We start from the raw sequence: 16,437 nt of genomic DNA on the forward strand, positions 1-16,437 counted from the left end.
ATGAACTGAAGCAACGTTGTAAAGGAGAGTGGGCCAAAATTCCTCCACAACGATGTGAGAGACTGATAAAGTCATACAGAAAACGATTACTTCAAGTTATTGCTACTAAAGATGGTTCTACAAGCTATTGAATCATAAGGTGTACTTGGTTTTTCACATATGGCTTCTCCATTTTGGCTTTATTTTTGTTAAATAAATCATGACAGTGTAATATGTCATGTGTTGTTGTTCATCTGAGGTTGTATTTAACTAATTTTAAGACCTGCTAAGGAACAGATGATTGTTATTATGTCCTGATATGTAAAACCATAGAGTTCAAAATTCCCGTTGGTGACGTCCGCAGCGTCATTTGACACTGCGATTTCGGAAGGAGAAGGAGGGCGGAAGCAAGGAGGCGGCCACCACATGTAAGTGATTCCCAACAGGCCTGATAGGCCCAAGAGCGCGGAAGCTGTATATGGGGGCCAGACTTTTTTGCTGCCCCCAAATTTTGCCGCCCCAGACCCGGGCGCGAAATCCATCACTGCCCATTATCATTCATTATCTCTAACTGTCCATGAAATGTCTGTAAATAAAATATATAACCTAAAAAACAAAAAAAGAACAGAGGGCACACATAGTGTAAAATTGTACATTTAATAGGGGTAGGGAGAGGGATTAAAAACACTCACAAAGGTAGTATTTAAACAGGCAATTTGTGATTATATCACCACCAACGAGGTAAGCAGCGTCCCCGATAGCATCAACAGTCCAAGGAGGGTTCCTGCTGCATCACCAGTAAAAGTTCATGCTCTGTGTGGTTCCGCAGATGGTATTTCGCGTGTCAGCTTGCAGTAAAGCTTGCGAGTAAAACAGCCTCAATTCAGCTCCCTGCACGCTCCGGCCGTAAAACGTGCACTTGCGTGATGACGTAGTGTCGTGATTGGCATACCCTGACGCGTTTCGTCACACTATGCGACTATGTCAAAGGGATTACAACGAACATGGAGGACTGTATTTATATCTAAGCGTCTGGGGTGATTGGTGGTGACCCCTCATAGGCCACTCCCCTAGCCCCATCAAACAATGAGAGGCATCGGAGACTAGACACTGAGGGGAAACCAGCAAGAACCTCCCTAACATACTGTTACGCTGTGCTCACCACAAACAGGACGAGACCCCGGTACTGAGATGGGAATAGGTAAACACCAGCCACAGACACAGGGCCACTTCCGGAGTGTAGGATAGTCTTGGTAGCAGGGTCTGGAGTGGAGAGGCGAGGGTAGTTGTATACTTGCCAGGTTCAGTGCAGGAGAGGTCCGGAGCGTGGAAGGTACTATGCCAAGGTCAGAGTTGGAGAGAGCAGGGTAGTTGAAGTTCAAAGCCGAGTTCAGGATTCCAGATAAGCGGGTGGTCAAAGGCAAGCCAGGTCGGTACACGAGGGGTTAATCTAGGAAGCAAGGCAACAGGGCAGGGACAAGACAGGATCAGCAGAGGCAAACACAGAGTAACACAAACTATGCTCAGCCAAAGTGCCTATGGCACAGCTGAGCATATATAGGCTTGATTAGCCAATCCCCATGGGGGGTGGAGCAGAGGCACGGCCTCCACAGAAGCCTGTGATTGGTTCCAGCCTATGAGCAGGTGCAGCTGTTTGTATCAGCTGATGATGTTGTTGCCACGGAGCTTGGGGGCGTGGTGCACATGTCAGGTGCGCGAGCTGCGCACTGGGAGCGTGCGGCGCGATCTGGAGGCGGAGCCCAAGTCCGCGGCGTCAGGTGACATCACTGCTGCGCGCATGCCCGCTGTGCGTGTCAGGAGAGGAGTACGGGCTGAAGGTGCCCCACGCGTGCGTAGAGCTGCGTGAGAGGAAGCGCGGGGTAGGCGTGCGTCCCCTATCCTCACACATACATAGTATAAAACCAATTACAATGCGAACATGTATCAATTCCAAATAAATAAATAAAGAAAAAAAACTATGCATAAAACAATTGAGGATTATCATAAGGTACAGAGATGTAAAAAACACAATTAGTAAGTATAGGAAATATGATGAAAGTGCTATAAACAAATAAATTATACATTATTCTATGTAATAGGGAATATATAGAGATGGGTGAAGCAATTAGTAAACAACAAAATTGTGCATGGAATTACTAGTAATCATAATTAATTTATTTCATTATTAATATAAAAATAATATCAATATTATATACTAAATTAATCATGAAAGAGCTATATATGTACATGTAATAAATAAATATTTATATGAAAAATAGATCCATGATTGTAAACCTAATCTAAAGAACCACAGAGATTGTAAAAAAATATATAATTATAATAATAAAAATAAGAGTATTAAGAGTGGTATAAATTGGGATAGGAGGGGGAGGAAAGGGATGAGGTTGGGGTGGAGTGACGGGAGGAGGGGGGGAAGGAACTGTGGGATAAGGGAGGGGGGAATAGGGAAAATGGGGGAGGGGGAAGGGGAAGAAGAGGGGGACATCAATGTGATGTCAATTGCCAGAGTGGTATTGGCAATGGGTAGTAGCCCACAGGGAAGGTTATTGGAGTAAAGCAGAGCCAGAGAATCATACCAAAGTGGATTCATTTAGACCACCCGGGGTTAAAGTCCCCAGCTGGTGGATCCAAAATGTCTCCCTTCGGCACAAAGATTTGAAACGATCCCCTCCCTGAGCAAAAGGAGGAATGTGCTCAATATTATGGGGCAGGGCTGTTGCTAGGGGGATGGGCAGCTGCCTCCATCCAGATTGGCTGCATTACCAAGCAGCAGCCAATCAGGAGGAGGTGTATTGTATGTCTTTATTAATATAGCGCCATTAATGTACATAGCGCTTCACAGTAGTAATACATGTGGTAATCAAATAAGTAACAGATCATGGGAATAAGTAACAGATCATGGGAATAAGTGCTTCAGACATCAAAGTAACATTAAGGAAGAGGAGTCCCTGCCCCGAGAAGCTTACAGTCTAATTGGTAGGTAGGGACAACGTACAGAGACAGTAGGAGGGAGTTCTGGTAAGTGCGTCTGCAGGGGGCCAAGCTTTATGTATCATGTGTATAGAAAGTCCACAGTGCTATTCATATGCTTCTTTAAGCAAATGTGTCTTAAGGTGGGTCTTAAAGGTGGCTAGAGAGGGTGCTAGTCGGGTACTGAGAGGAAGGGCATTCCAGAGGTGTGGGGCAGTCAGTGAAAAAGGTTTAAGGCGGGAGAGGGCTTTAGATACAAAGGGGGTAGAAAGAAGACATCCTTGAGAAGAACGCAAGAGTCTGGTGATGCATAACGAGAAATTAGGGCTGAGATTTGAGGAGGGGCAGACGAGTGTAAAGCTTTAAAAGTGAGGAGAAGAATGGAGTGTGAGATGCGGGATTTGATCGGAAGCCAGGAGAGGGATTCAACAGGGGAGGTGCTGAGACAGATCTAGGAAAGAATAGAGTGATTCTGGCAGCACCGTTTAGGATAGATTGTAGGGGAGACAGGTGAGAGGCAGGAAGGCCAGACAGCAGGAGGTTATAGTAATCAAGACGGGAGAGAATGAGGGTCTGTGTCAGAGTTTTAGCAGTCGAGCAGTAGAGGAAAGGGCGTATCTTTGTTATATTGCGGAGGAAAAAGTGACAGGTTTTAGAAATGTTTTGAATGTGAGGGGCGAATGTGAGAGAGGAGTCGAGTGTGACCCCTAGGCAGCGTGCTTGGACTACTGGGTGAATGATCGTAGTTCCAACAGTAATGTGGAAGGAGGAAGTATGAAGCAGTATGAGGAGCTCTGTTTTAGCCATGTTGCGTTTGGGAGGAAGTATGGGAGGAAGTATGGGGAGCTCTGTTTTAGCCATGTTGAGTTTAAGGCGGCGGAGGGCCATCCAGGATGATATAGCAGAGAGACATTCAGAAACTTTGGTTTGTACAGCAGGTGTAAGGTCAGGTGTTGAAAAGTATATTTGTGTGTCGTCAGCATAGAGGTGATAATTAAACCCAAAAGATATTATTAGGTCACCTAGAGAGAGTGTGTACAGAGAAAAGAGAAGAGGTCCCAGGACTGAGCCCTAGGGTACCCCCACAGAGAGATCAATAGAGGAGGAGGAGGTGTTAGCAGAAGAGACACTGAAAGTACGATGGGGGAGGTAGGATGAGATCCAGGATAGAGCTTTGTTCTGAATACCTAGAGTATGGAGAATGTGGAGGAGAAGAGGGTGGTCCACGGTGTCAAATGCGGCAGAGAGGTCGAGTAATATGAGCAGAGTGTAATGACCTCTGTCTTTGGCAGCATGGAGGTCGTCAGTTATTTTAGTGAGGGCTGTTTCCGTGGAGTGAGCAGTGCGGAAGCCAGATTGTAGAGGGTCTAGGAGAGAATAGGTGTTGAGAAAATGGAGAAAGCGAGAGAATACAAGACATTCAAGGAATTTAGAGGCAAAAGGCAGGAGGGAGACAGGTCGATAGTTAGAAAGACAGGTAGGGTCAAGCTTGCTGTTTTTGAGTAATGGTATGACTGTTGCATGTTTGAAGGAGGATGGAAAGGTTCCAGAGCAGAGGGAGGAGTTACAAATGTGTGTGCGCATAGGGATTATAGTAGGAGCAAGAGGTTTTAGGAGATGGGAGGGAATGGGGTCAAGAGGGCAAGTGGTAGAGGGAGAAGAGGCGATCAACAGCAACACATCCTCCTCTGAGACAGTGGAAAAAGAGTCAAGGAAGGCAGGAGGAGAGTTAGGAAGAGGTGTAGGATGGGAGGAAGAAACAGAGGGGATGTTCTGACGTATGGATTCCACCTTTTCCTTAAAATAGTCAGCAAAGTCCTGAGCGGAGATGGAGGAAGGAGAGGCAGCTGAGGGTGGTTTGAGTAGAGTATCAAAGACAGAGAACAGTCGGCGTGGGTTAGACTTGTGCATGTTGATTAGTGAAGAAAAGTAGGCTTGTTTAGCTTGCGAGAGGGCAGAGTTGAAACAGGATAGCATAAATTTGTAGTGAAGGAAGTCTGCGAGAGTATGAGATTTCCTCCAGAGGCGTTCAGAGAAACGAGTGGAGGAACACAGCATGCGCGTGTGGCAATTTAGCCAGGGTCTAGGGTCTGAAGGGTGAGGGCGGCAGAGAGAAAGCGGGGCATGTAGATCAAGAGAGGAGGACAAGGCAGAGTTGTAGTTCCTGACCAGGTTGTCAGGGTCTATAGCAGAGCTGAGAGAGGAGAGGGAGGTGCGTAAAGTGGACTCAAAGTCAGGTAAGTGAATAGAGCGCAGGTTTCTGCAAAACCGGGGGGTAGATGGAGGTGGAGAAGGGGAGAAGCGAGATAGAGGAATGAGATGAGGTGATGGTCAATGAGAGGAAAAGGGGAAATGGAGAAATCGGAGAGAGAGAAGTTTTTAGTGAAAACCAGGTCTAAGTAGTGGCCATCCTTGTGTGTGCTGGCTGCAGTCCACTGTTGAAGGCCAAAAGAAGAGGTTAGAGAAATAAAGCGGGAAGCCCAAGGGAGAGAGGGGTCATGAATGTGGCAATTGAAGTCCCCAAGGAGAAGAACAGGGGAGTCTGAGGAGAGAAAGAAAGAGAGCCAGGATTCAAAGTGAGAGAGAAAGGCAGAAGGGGGATGAGTAGAGGTAGGTGGGCGATAGATGACCACCACATGGACAGGGAGAGGAGAGAAGATCTGGAAAGTGTGAGCCTCAAAGGAGGGAAAAGCAAGAGATGGAGGAATAGGAAGGGTTCGGTAACGGCAGAGAGAGGAGAGCAGGAGCCCCACGCCTCCACCCCTGCCATCAGTGCGCAGGGTGTGGGAGAAGGAAAGGCCACAATAGGAGAGGGCAGCTTCCAGAGCAGAGTCAGACTGAGTGAGCCAGGTCTCAGTTATAGCAAATAGGAGCCGAGAGTGAGAGAGAAAAAAGTCATGTACAGAGAGGAACTTGTTAGAAAGGGAGCGAGCATTCCAAAGGGCACATGAGAAAGGGAGAGAGGAGGGAGGGTGGCAGGGGATGGGTTTGAGGTTGGAGGGGTTTACACCAGAAGGAGTAGAGGTTGCAATTGGCAGGCGAGGACGAGAGCAAGTAGAAATAAGGCAGGGACCAGGATTGGGAGAGATATCACCAGAAGCAAGGAAGAGAAGCATGGATAGAAAGAGGATGTGTGAGGATGATTTGTTGGGGTATTTTTTAGTGCAGGGGATATAGCTGTGTGGTGTCAGAGGACGCAGGTAAGAAAGGAGTTCATGTGAACAGAGAAGTGATGAAGGAAGGAGAGATGGAGATATATGAATAGAGTTAGAGACATACTGAGGCTGGTAAAAAGAAGTGCATAATTTGAGAAGTGATGTCACAGCAAATATAAATGGTAAAGGCAGCATCACAGCAGTAATGATGCAGTCTGGTATAGATGATATCCTCCTTTCCAGCGTAGTTCAAATGCAGGAATCAGGGCCAGATGGGGGTGTCCACTTCCTGACTTCTTTTGAACTTCCTTTTAAACTTCAGTTGTTCAGTAATCCTGCCACTTATAATGGGCCGGATTCAGATATGGGATATTACCTAAGATTGTTTCAGTTGCATATACTGACATACACACAGCAAAGAGTTGAAGCAGACAGGATTCAGATATGGGATATTACCTGAGGAGAGAAGATGATTTTGTTAGGGTAAGGGGTCCTTCCTTTTAAACTTCAGTTGTTCAGTAGTCCTGCCACTTATAATGGGCCACTTGGACATGGGCTGCAGGTGTCAGGAGCCTGGGGGTGGGTTCAAGGAGAGGAGGAAACAGCAAGGAGGGTGTGGGGTGTTTTGAGCGCGTCTCACCTTTCACCGTTGTGTTCAGTATTCTTGGAGAAGCCCCCTGGCAACCCTAAGGGGAGACCATGTTCGGATCTGAACGGAAGAGGACTACCGTCTTCCACCATTAACAGCACCACAGTGACGTTGCGATCATGTGATCTATTTCATTGTTTACATTTGCCAGTACTTGCAAAGTGGAACAAAGATGGCTGAGGGGTCAACCAATGTTATCTCACGATAATGTCACGGCTTTCTTTTGACCGGCAGTGAGGCTGACCCCAGCGGCCATATTGTTTCTCCCGGGTAAGAATGAAATATCTCAGGAACCAGGGAGTCAAATAAGGTAAAAATATGTAATGGGGGTTGAAACCTATCCCAGCTTCAAGTTGCAGGGCCAGTATTTCCAGCCCTACTCTGATGAGACCCAAAAGGTCGAAAAAGCTGTCTGTGAGTAGGGTTACTGGCTCTGCACTTCTTTAACCCAGGCTGTGCTGAAAAGCTGTGTTATACGGCAGGCAGAAGATCATAGGAGTCTGTGTTAAAATGGACAAGAAGCAAAAGGTGACACTGTGCATGTCATTACCCAGAATCCCTGGCTGCAGTGAAAGCACTGTATGCTATGTGATAATGGGGAAAGGCAGGGGGCGCAGACCTGTCTGAGACGTGTGACTGTGCTCACAAGTGGCATTTTTATATACTGTATTTATATATGTAAGTTAGATCAAATATTTATCAAAATTAACCCAAAAAGGAAAAATCTTAATGTATCAAATGTAACAATTTATCATCAGAAATAAACAAACATACACGTGACTGTACATTTATTTTCATCTCACTTTTATATAAAAATATATATGTATACATTTGTGCAGCTAGATATAGGGTTCTTTATCAACATTTGCAAGACAAAATACTATTCCAGATTTATCAAACTCTGATATTGCCAATGCAAAATCATATTCCCCGGAATCATTATATCTCCTCGTAAATCGGTCTCTCTCCTGTCCAGCAAACGCCCCAACTTCTCATTTGCATATTGCACAGAATTGCAAAACAGGAAAGAAAACGGAGGGGGAGGGAAACAAATCAATTTCCGCACATATTTTTTGCTCCGGTTTTGCACCCGGGAGATTTCAATACAGTAGACCAGGGTGGCCAACTCCAGTCCTCAAGAGCCACTAACAGGTCAGGTTTTCAGGATATCCCTGCTTCAGCACAGATGGCTCAGTCATTGAAACACTTGTTCACTTTTACATTGAACAAAATGAAGTAATAACTCACTGTTTATATTCTCCTGATGTTTCCTGCTTGTCGTTTTTTTTTGCTTCCAAAACCTTTAGTATTCAGTTGTGTTTTCACCTGCTTACTCTTTCCCTGGCAACGGTTGTTACCAACACGCTGCATGAACTATAGAGTTTAAAAAATGGTGGGATTGATCAATGCAGCGGCAAAATGGAAGTAAGGAACTATTCAGGCATACAACCACTTGGGGGGAGGGGGTACTGCACCTCTAGCCTTAGGCTAAGTCCCCGCTGGCGCTGAGCGCGCTCATGCTTAGAGAACGCTTCAAGCATGATCGCCGGGTGTCCTGCTTGTATGCGCGCGCAGGGGAGGGGGGTATTGCCGGTAGTTGAGCGCGTGGTTAAGTATTGTTTTTTTCTTTACCTAAGCGCCGATCGCGGGTGAGCGTGCGCCTGCGCACGAGCGCCGCGCACCGCATGAGCGGGGACTTACATATATCTATATATGTAAGTAACCGCCGCAAGCACCGCCCGCTCAGCGCTAGCGGGGACTCAGCCTTAGGCTGCGCTTATAGCTCCGGCGACATATTGCCGCTGTCGCGTGCGCTTATAGTAACCGCGAAGCGACGTAGCGACGGCTTGGTCGCGATCGCTGGAAGTCATCTCAATTTGATTTTTCCAGCGACCGCAGCCTGACGTCACCGTTGCGTCGCCGGGACTATAAGCGCGGCCTTAGCCCGCATTTTTCTATGGTGAGTAGTAGAGATGTCAGCCTCCAAGGGCTGAAATCAGTAAGAGTTTACAGGTTTGGGGACAGAAAAACAAAACAGGGATTTTAATGGAAAAGTACAGATTTTTATCTGAGATTAAAAATCAGTGAGACTGACGCCAAATCCGTGAGGGAGGAAATGTCTGCTGGGGCGGAGGGTGTTGCTGCTACAACAGTGGCTGCCACTCGCAATTTGGCGGCAGCACCTGTCACACGACGTGTTTGCCACTCACAGTATGGCGGCTGGACGGTGGCCGGTGACGTCGCTGACACGTGACCCTAGTTTAGTTAGTGTTGCAGTGGATCAGAGAGGACAGGCGGTGGTGCCGCATTGCTATTGGCATTGTGCGTGCTATAGACCCGTGGGGTGGAAATGCAGATCTGTGTTTTGGCCACAGGCAGCGTGTGGGCAACTCCGCTGTGATACGTCATCTCAATGCGACGCGCGGTGTGAGGACCCCAGGCCGCAAGGATATGGCTGTTACTAGGACGGGCTGAGAGAGGAACCGGGAAGGAAAGTCCGGCGGGAAGTGAGAGCCGGAGAGAGAGCGGGGAGGGGGTGACAGAGAGGAGAGAGCGGGGAGGGGGTGACAGAGAGGAGAGAGCGGGGAGGGGGTGACAGAGAGGAGAGCGAGCAGGGGGTAGGAGAGCGAGCAGGGGGTAGGAGAGCGAGAGTGCAGGGTGTGACAGAGAGGAGAGAGCAGGAGGTGACAGAGAGGAGAGAGAGAGAGCAGGAGGTGACAGAGAGGAGAAAGAGAGAGAGTAGGGGGGGTGACAGAGGAGAGAGAGTAGGGGGGTGACAGAGGAGAGAGAGTAGGGGGGTGACAGAGGAGAGAGACTAGGGGGGTGACAGAGGAGAGAGTAGGGGGGTGACAGAGGAGAGAGTAGGGGGTGACAGAGGAGAGAGTAGGGGGGTGACAGAAGAGAGTGGGGGTGACACAGGAGAGAGTAGGGGGGGTGACAGAGGAGAGAGAGTAGGGGGGGTGACAGAGGAGAGAGAGAGTAGGGGGGGTGACAGAGGAGAGAGAGTAGGGGGGGTGACAGAGAGGAGAGAGATAGCAGGGGGGTGACAGAGAGGAGAGAGGCAGCAGGGGGGTGACAGAGAGGAGAGAGACAGCAGGGGGTGACAAAAAGGAGAAAGGGCAGGACTGGTATCTAGTTCTGAGGTGTTTGTGAAGGGAGGAAAGTGAAAGTAGAAGAGACTGAAGTGGAGAGAGGGCTTTACAGGGATAGACAGGTTCAGTGTGTGTGGGGGAGAACTGCAATTCGGGATAGAGAGACTGGGGGAGCTGAGTCACTTACTGGAGAGAGGGTTTGTGAGAAGGGGGACTGAGAGACACACGGGAAGGGGGGGCTGATAAACACATGGGGAGGGAGGGCAGAAACATTGGGGGGGCTGAGAGAGAAACGGGGGAGAGGGGGCTGAGATACAGAACTTGAGGTAGATTTAGAGAGAATCACAGGTGGGGGGGCTCAGAAGACGGACTGTAGGTTGGGGGGGGGGCAGACTAAGGGGATACACCGCTAACGGAGGGATGGCAACAAGCTATCGGTCAGTCGGATTCCCCGGCTGGAAACTTCACATCTCCAGAGAGCTGAGGCGGAGAGACCGTGAGCAGAGACAGGCGTTCGAGGAGCTTATTCTACAGTGTAACTATCCGGAATCTCAGGACGCATTGTCCCTTACTGTCAGATATCACATCATACGATATGTTGCCGTGTATCTATCTTACACATTGGGCACCATGTTTGCTCAACGGTGCTTATCCGTAAAGCAGGGCTCTTCAACCTGTGGCTCGCGGACCAAATCCGCCCTACAAATGACCTTGATGTGGCTCTTCATCTTTCTGTCCCTGGTAATTTCATACCAGTTGCTCAAGCATCTAAGTGCAGTTTTTCTGAAACTCACTTGTAATTCAAGATAATGCAAATGTATATGGTACAGATGTTTATAAATGTTTGTAACATGTTTAAATATCATTAAATTACAATAAGCTTGTGAACTTTTGGGCTCCTAAATCTCTTCTCATTGGACCCCTTTGAAAACTAGTTGAAGAGCCCTGTCTGTATAAGGCACCTTACTGTACATAAGACCCAATTAACTCAGTAAATATGGCCTACAGTCCCTTACGTCACATGATTAATACAGATGTGAATACTACTTTCTATGATGTTTGGATGTCCTAATAACAGAGTATTGGTGTCTGGATAGAAAATGAATACCTCCCATCTGTTCAGCAATTGGTGACATTTAAATGATATATAAATATGATTATATAATGAGTAAAAAGCAGCGACACTCCACTGGCAGAAATGTCATGCCTAGATGCACTATATAAACATACAGTGAACAATCACAGGTCTTAAAAGGTTAAAAAAAAAAAAAAAAAACCTTTCGGTTCCATCAAGAACCTTTTTCAATTATAAATAGATATATTACTTATTGGTGATCATGTTTTAGTATGCGGAGATCCAACTCATCAGATGGCAGCAATAATTCCATCTGCACTGTCCTCGGTATTCCTTACATTAGTGAGACGGTTTGTTGGTAGATTCAAGGACTGCCAGTCTGATCGCTGAAAGAGATTAGATAAAGTATGTAAAAACTATCCAAAGCATGCGTGTCTTTTGGAAAAACATGACTGTTTTTTAGGCCCTGAACCTTGTTGGGATTTGGGCCGGCAACACGCTCTGCCCGCTGATCTGACACTGAATGTATTGCTCTAATGCAGGGGCGGCCAACTCCAGTCCTCAAGGGCCACCAACAGGTCAGGTTTTCAGGATATCCCTGCTTTAGCACATGTGGCTCAGTCATTATGACTGCAACACCTATGCTGAAGCAGGGATATTCTGAAAACCTGACCTGTTGGTGGCCCTTGAGGACTGGAGTTGGCCACCCCTGCTCTAATGGGATACCAAACCTGAATTTGGATGCATACTGAAAAACTAATATTCTTCACAAACTGATTACTAAACACCCTCGAGTTGGCATATGTACAAATAACGTGAGCACCGCGCTGCTTTTTTTCTTAAAGCAATAAATGAGCTGATAATGTGGGGATTTTCAACCTTTCAATTACTGCTAAACACTTTAGAAATGTATTGGGGCACTTCTGTACCCCGAGATACACACACACACACACACACACTCTCCATGTAAAAATGGATTTAGGGCAATAGGTGACACATTGTGTGTCCATTTGCATGTCATTTCCCAGAATACCTTGCAGTGGAAGCACTGCATGCTAGGTCAGGGGTGCGCAAACGTATTTTTTTGGTGTGCCCCCGTGCCTGCTCTTGTCCTTTGATGCGCCCCCCTCCTTACCTCACGTTGTCTGTGTCGTGTCACGTGACTGGCGGCATTTGACATCACGTCACATGACACCCGCCACGTTGCCATTGTCATGCGTCCTGCAACCGGCTGAACCTCGGCAAGTAGAGGTTGCAGAGGCCTCGCATGGGCCCCCGGCATTTAATTTAAATGCCTTGGAGAAGAGCGCGGGACTTCTGTAACCTCCCGAACCCTCCAGTTTGCGCACCGCTGTGCTAGGTAATAATGGGGAAAGGCAGGGTTGCAGACATGTCTGAGACATGTGAATGTGCTCACAAGTGATACACACACACACACACCTTTCAAATTGTGGGGCAAATTCAATAGAAAGCGTAACCCTTATTATTTCACCTGAAACGTTTGGAGATTGCGAGTAAACCAGTGAGATTTTCAGTTCTCCCCCTCGGGCCTGCACTGATGGGGTAGTGTCTGAGCAGCCAGGGCACAAAAGGCCAGGTTGAAACCACTGTTCTAGTGAAACATTTGATGTGGCCAAATGTGTATGGGGCTTTGGAGAAATATTAAACACTCCCCTGGAATCAGACACAAGGTGCTTAAAAGAGCGAGAAAAAGCCTCATGAACCCGTGAGTGCATTTACACCGGGTTTTTGTTCACCTGTCTGTTTCATTTTATAATGTAGTAAACTTGCAGAGATGGATTCTGGGTAACATGCAAATGAACAGTGTCACGTTTTCGCTTCAGGAATCGGGGTTACATACGACCTCCAAGTATCAATACATTTTGTTATTGTTTATTTAATGGTTCATTGACTTTATAAAGCTACTTTAACATTCCAGTTTTACATTTTAAAAGGGTTCAGTTTGCCTTCACCAGTGAAGAACTGGGACAGTCTGGGCCAAATGGTTAAATATTATATTGTGCTGCTTTAATGGGTTGGCAGTGGTAACTATCGATTCTGTGCCTTTCCCCAGGGGGGGGGGGGGGCGCAGGGGTCAAGGGCACAGAATTGCCAGTTGTGCTGCAGACGCACCCTAAGGGGAGGAAGCCTGTTCCTATGCTTAATTCTCTTTGTTTTTCTCTCTCCAACAGATAACAGGCTGCTGGAAAAGTCCGATTTCCAATCTGTTTTAGCTGACAAGTTGCAGGCAGAGAAATATGATCAGCAGAGTCGCCATGACATCAGGTAGCACAGAGACGCTGCTCTCATATAAGAGCAATGTGCTCCTAAGTCTAGTCCTATTCCTTATAAAATGTACCTTCCGGCTGGAGTGTAACACAGTAAATGTGATGTTCATATTCCATAGGTAAACTACGGTTAAACTTGATCTCCGGATTCTTGCATGTTTCCAATGCTCCTAATGTATTCTTGTGCCAATCCCAAACTTCTTAGCTCACTACTGCCTTTCTGAGTAACACGTCCTCCTCGTTCGTAGGGTGGGGGGCGGGGGTGCATTTAACTCTAACAAGCGTATCAGAGTTTGATCCAGTGTTAACTGTCATTCCCCGTCAATGGCAGCTGACGCAGGATCGAGCTGCGTGAATCCCAGGGTTAGCATCATCTTGAACAGCTTGATGTTTTAACAAATCTGCAGCTGTTTATCATGGTCTATTCTGTTTTATGATGTAAACCAGAGGGGCTCAACTCCAGTCCTCAAGACCCCCCCCAACAGGTCAGGTTTTCTGGATATCCGAGCTTCAGCACAGGTAGTTCAATCAGTTCCTGCTTCAGCACAGGTGGCTCAATCAGAGGCTCAGTCTGAAGCTGGGATATCCTGAAAACCTGACCTGTTGGGGGTCTTGAAGATTGTAGTTGAGCCCCCTGACGTAAGCAATACCCGTGCTCCTGATATTGTGATGATGGCACGGGTAACATCTGTAGGTGCACTTGAGTATGTCCCAGTACAAGTAGGTTATATACAGAGCAGACGGTGTACGTACTGTACTGTGATGTCTGCAATCAATGTGCCCGAAGAAAAGGAAGGTGTGGGGACATGCTCACGGTGACAGATATGGCACTTGATGCTCATACAGACTTTGTCCCTCTTTTAAGACTGTGGTTTACATCCAGGCCACTCCTTGTACCTTTAAGCCCCACATTAAGCCTCAGTATTGCAGTCACTTTTGCTGACATTCATAGCCTTATATATTTAAAGCACTGAGGTAATTCAGTACCATGCAAGGACCCATAGGGAGTTTATTCTCCTGCATAGCAGGCCACCTGGCTGTATTGGCTCCTTGTATAGACCAGGGGTGCTCAACACCAGTGCTTAAGCCCTCCCAATAGGTCAGGTTTTCTGCATGTCCCAGCTTCAGCACAGGTGGCTCAGTCGGTCTGAGCCTCTGATTAAGCCACCTGTGCTGAAGCTGGGAGTGATTGATCCACCTGTGCTGAAGCAGGGATAGCCGGAAAACCTGCCCTGTAGGGGGGTGGGTGGGGGGTTTGAGGACTGAAGTTGAGCCCCCTGGTACAGACTGTCCTCACTGTGCTACCTTCTCCCAGCCCAGGCCACGACGGGGTGCGGAGCGAGACGCTGCTACATGACATGGCTCAGATGCGGATAAAGCACCAAGAGGAGCTAACGGAGCTCCATAAAAAGCGCGGAGAGGTAACCCCCAGGGTCTCTTATCCTGCTACTCTAAACCAGAGCGTTACCCCCTTTCCTCAGGACACCCCCAGACAGGGCACGGTTTCAGGATAACAATCATTTCTAACACGAGAGCAGGCGCGTGCGTGCTTAGTAATTCACCGATTGTTTGCGAGCAGCCGGGGCCGTGCTGAGGAGGGGGTTATGGGTTCTTTAGGTGATCGGGGGCCTTGCATAGCACTGCAAGGTTTGACCGCACACCATGCAGTCACCTACACATCCCTTCCCCATGGGAATACGCAGACATTACATTCTCAGTGGCTGGGGGTGCTGTGAGGGGATTTTCTGGCTGTTACACCAGGTTTTAATCTTCTCTTTTGCTTTACTTATATAGTTGGTATTAGAAATCCCCTTTTTTGTTGTTAAACATGTAAAGGAAGCCGGGGTCTCCGGGGCTGAACCGCATTCGGCTCACATCTGGCTTCCCAGGATATTTACAGGGGCAGCAAAGTGGAGGTTTCAATCTCCCACGTGGTGCGTGGCCAGTAGGAAGCTGCCATGTCACTTGTCGTGGCTTCCTGTTGGTCCGCGTGACGCAAGGTATTTAAACCTCCAGGAACTTTCCGTGGCAGCTTCCCCCGGTAAGGGTCCTGGGGATCAAACAAATGCGGCTCGGCTCCCGAGACCCCCTTTGCTTCCATATGCTGAAAAAAGCGGACATTTAACTTGGAAGGCTCCTTCTAATTATGCCGGGCCACAGCCACAGGTGTGGGTTCCTCAGATGCGCAGTGATACGGGAGGAAAGGGTTAATGGAAGGCACATACACTCACACTGGTTATTTCTGCGACAGTTGTGGGGTTGCTGTGATGGGTATTGGCTCCTGCAGCGTAGCACAGATATTACTTGTCCAGCTGAACCAGGGCTTACGCTGCAGCAGTTTTCCGTAGCTTCAGGGGAGTTGCTGTTTATATCTGTCGCTTACTTTCGATCCGCTGCCCCGCACGTGGGAGCTGCCTGTGACTCCTCGTGTCCCTCCCTTTCAGCTGGCTCAGACCGTTATAGAGCTGAACAATCAGATGCAACAAAAGGACAAGGAAATCCAGGCGAACGAAGGGAAGTGAGTTAAAGCCTCGCTGCCCCTCTGCACTAAGGTCTCTGATGCGCCTCATCCTGCCCCAGCCCGTCACTTGGTCATTATGTTTCTCTGCCCTTCAGCCGTTACTCGGCTTTCCCTTCTGGGGGTCTCCCCAGTATCCTGCTCATCGTCCTCTGGCTTAGAGATCTCCCTCCTTGCCAAACACCCACTGGCATTGTCCCCATCGTTTCCCTCACCGCCCTCTGGCGTTCTCCCTGCTTCCTTACCCATGTCCTGTGTGCCTTCCCGTTCCCTCCCGCAGGATAGCAGAGTACCTGCACAGCATTGATGCGCTGGAGACAGAGTGCCAGGACCTGAAGAACAAGCTGCAGGACCTGGAGCGCGCCAATCAGACCCTAAAAGACGAGTACGACGCGCTGCAGATCACCTTCACCGCCCTGGAAGAGAAGCTGCGGAAGACCACAGAGGACAACTTGGAGCTGGTGACCCGCTGGATGGCAGAGAAGGCACAGGAAGCCAACCGGCTCAACGCCGAGAACGAGAAGGACTTAAAGTGAGGCTCAGGATCTAAATGTTCTAAGGCAGAGGTGGCAAACTCCAGTCCTCAAGGGCAGGATATCCCTGCTTCAGCACAGGTGGCTCAGTCAGAATGACTGATTGAGCCTCCTGTGCTGAAGCAGGGATATCCTGAAAACCTGACCAGTTGATGGC

At 48.1% G+C, this 16,437-nt stretch overlaps 1 protein-coding gene across 3 annotated transcripts in view; it reads left to right on the forward strand.

Annotated features, from left to right (window-relative positions):
- The first annotated feature begins 10,222 nt into the window (after positions 1-10,222).
- The window catches only part of ATG16L1 (autophagy related 16 like 1), a 39,246-nt gene continuing 33,031 nt past the window's right edge, over positions 10,223-16,437 (forward strand). The window contains exons 1-5 of one of the 3 annotated variants that reach the window (XM_075569601.1): positions 10,223-10,401; positions 13,134-13,227; positions 14,545-14,650; positions 15,674-15,747; positions 16,028-16,279. In XM_075569601.1, the coding sequence (XP_075425716.1) occupies positions 10,287-10,401; positions 13,134-13,227; positions 14,545-14,650; positions 15,674-15,747; positions 16,028-16,279 (641 nt within the window). In that variant the 5' untranslated portion in view covers positions 10,223-10,286. The remainder of the gene's footprint in view (positions 10,402-13,133; positions 13,228-14,544; positions 14,651-15,673; positions 15,748-16,027; positions 16,280-16,437) is intronic. The other 2 variants (XM_075569602.1, XM_075569603.1) reach the window with 2 other exon arrangements.

The sequence above is a fragment of the Ascaphus truei genome, chromosome 14 (genome assembly GCF_040206685.1).
Source record: "Ascaphus truei isolate aAscTru1 chromosome 14, aAscTru1.hap1, whole genome shotgun sequence".
Taxonomy (NCBI): Eukaryota; Metazoa; Chordata; class Amphibia; order Anura; family Ascaphidae; genus Ascaphus; species Ascaphus truei.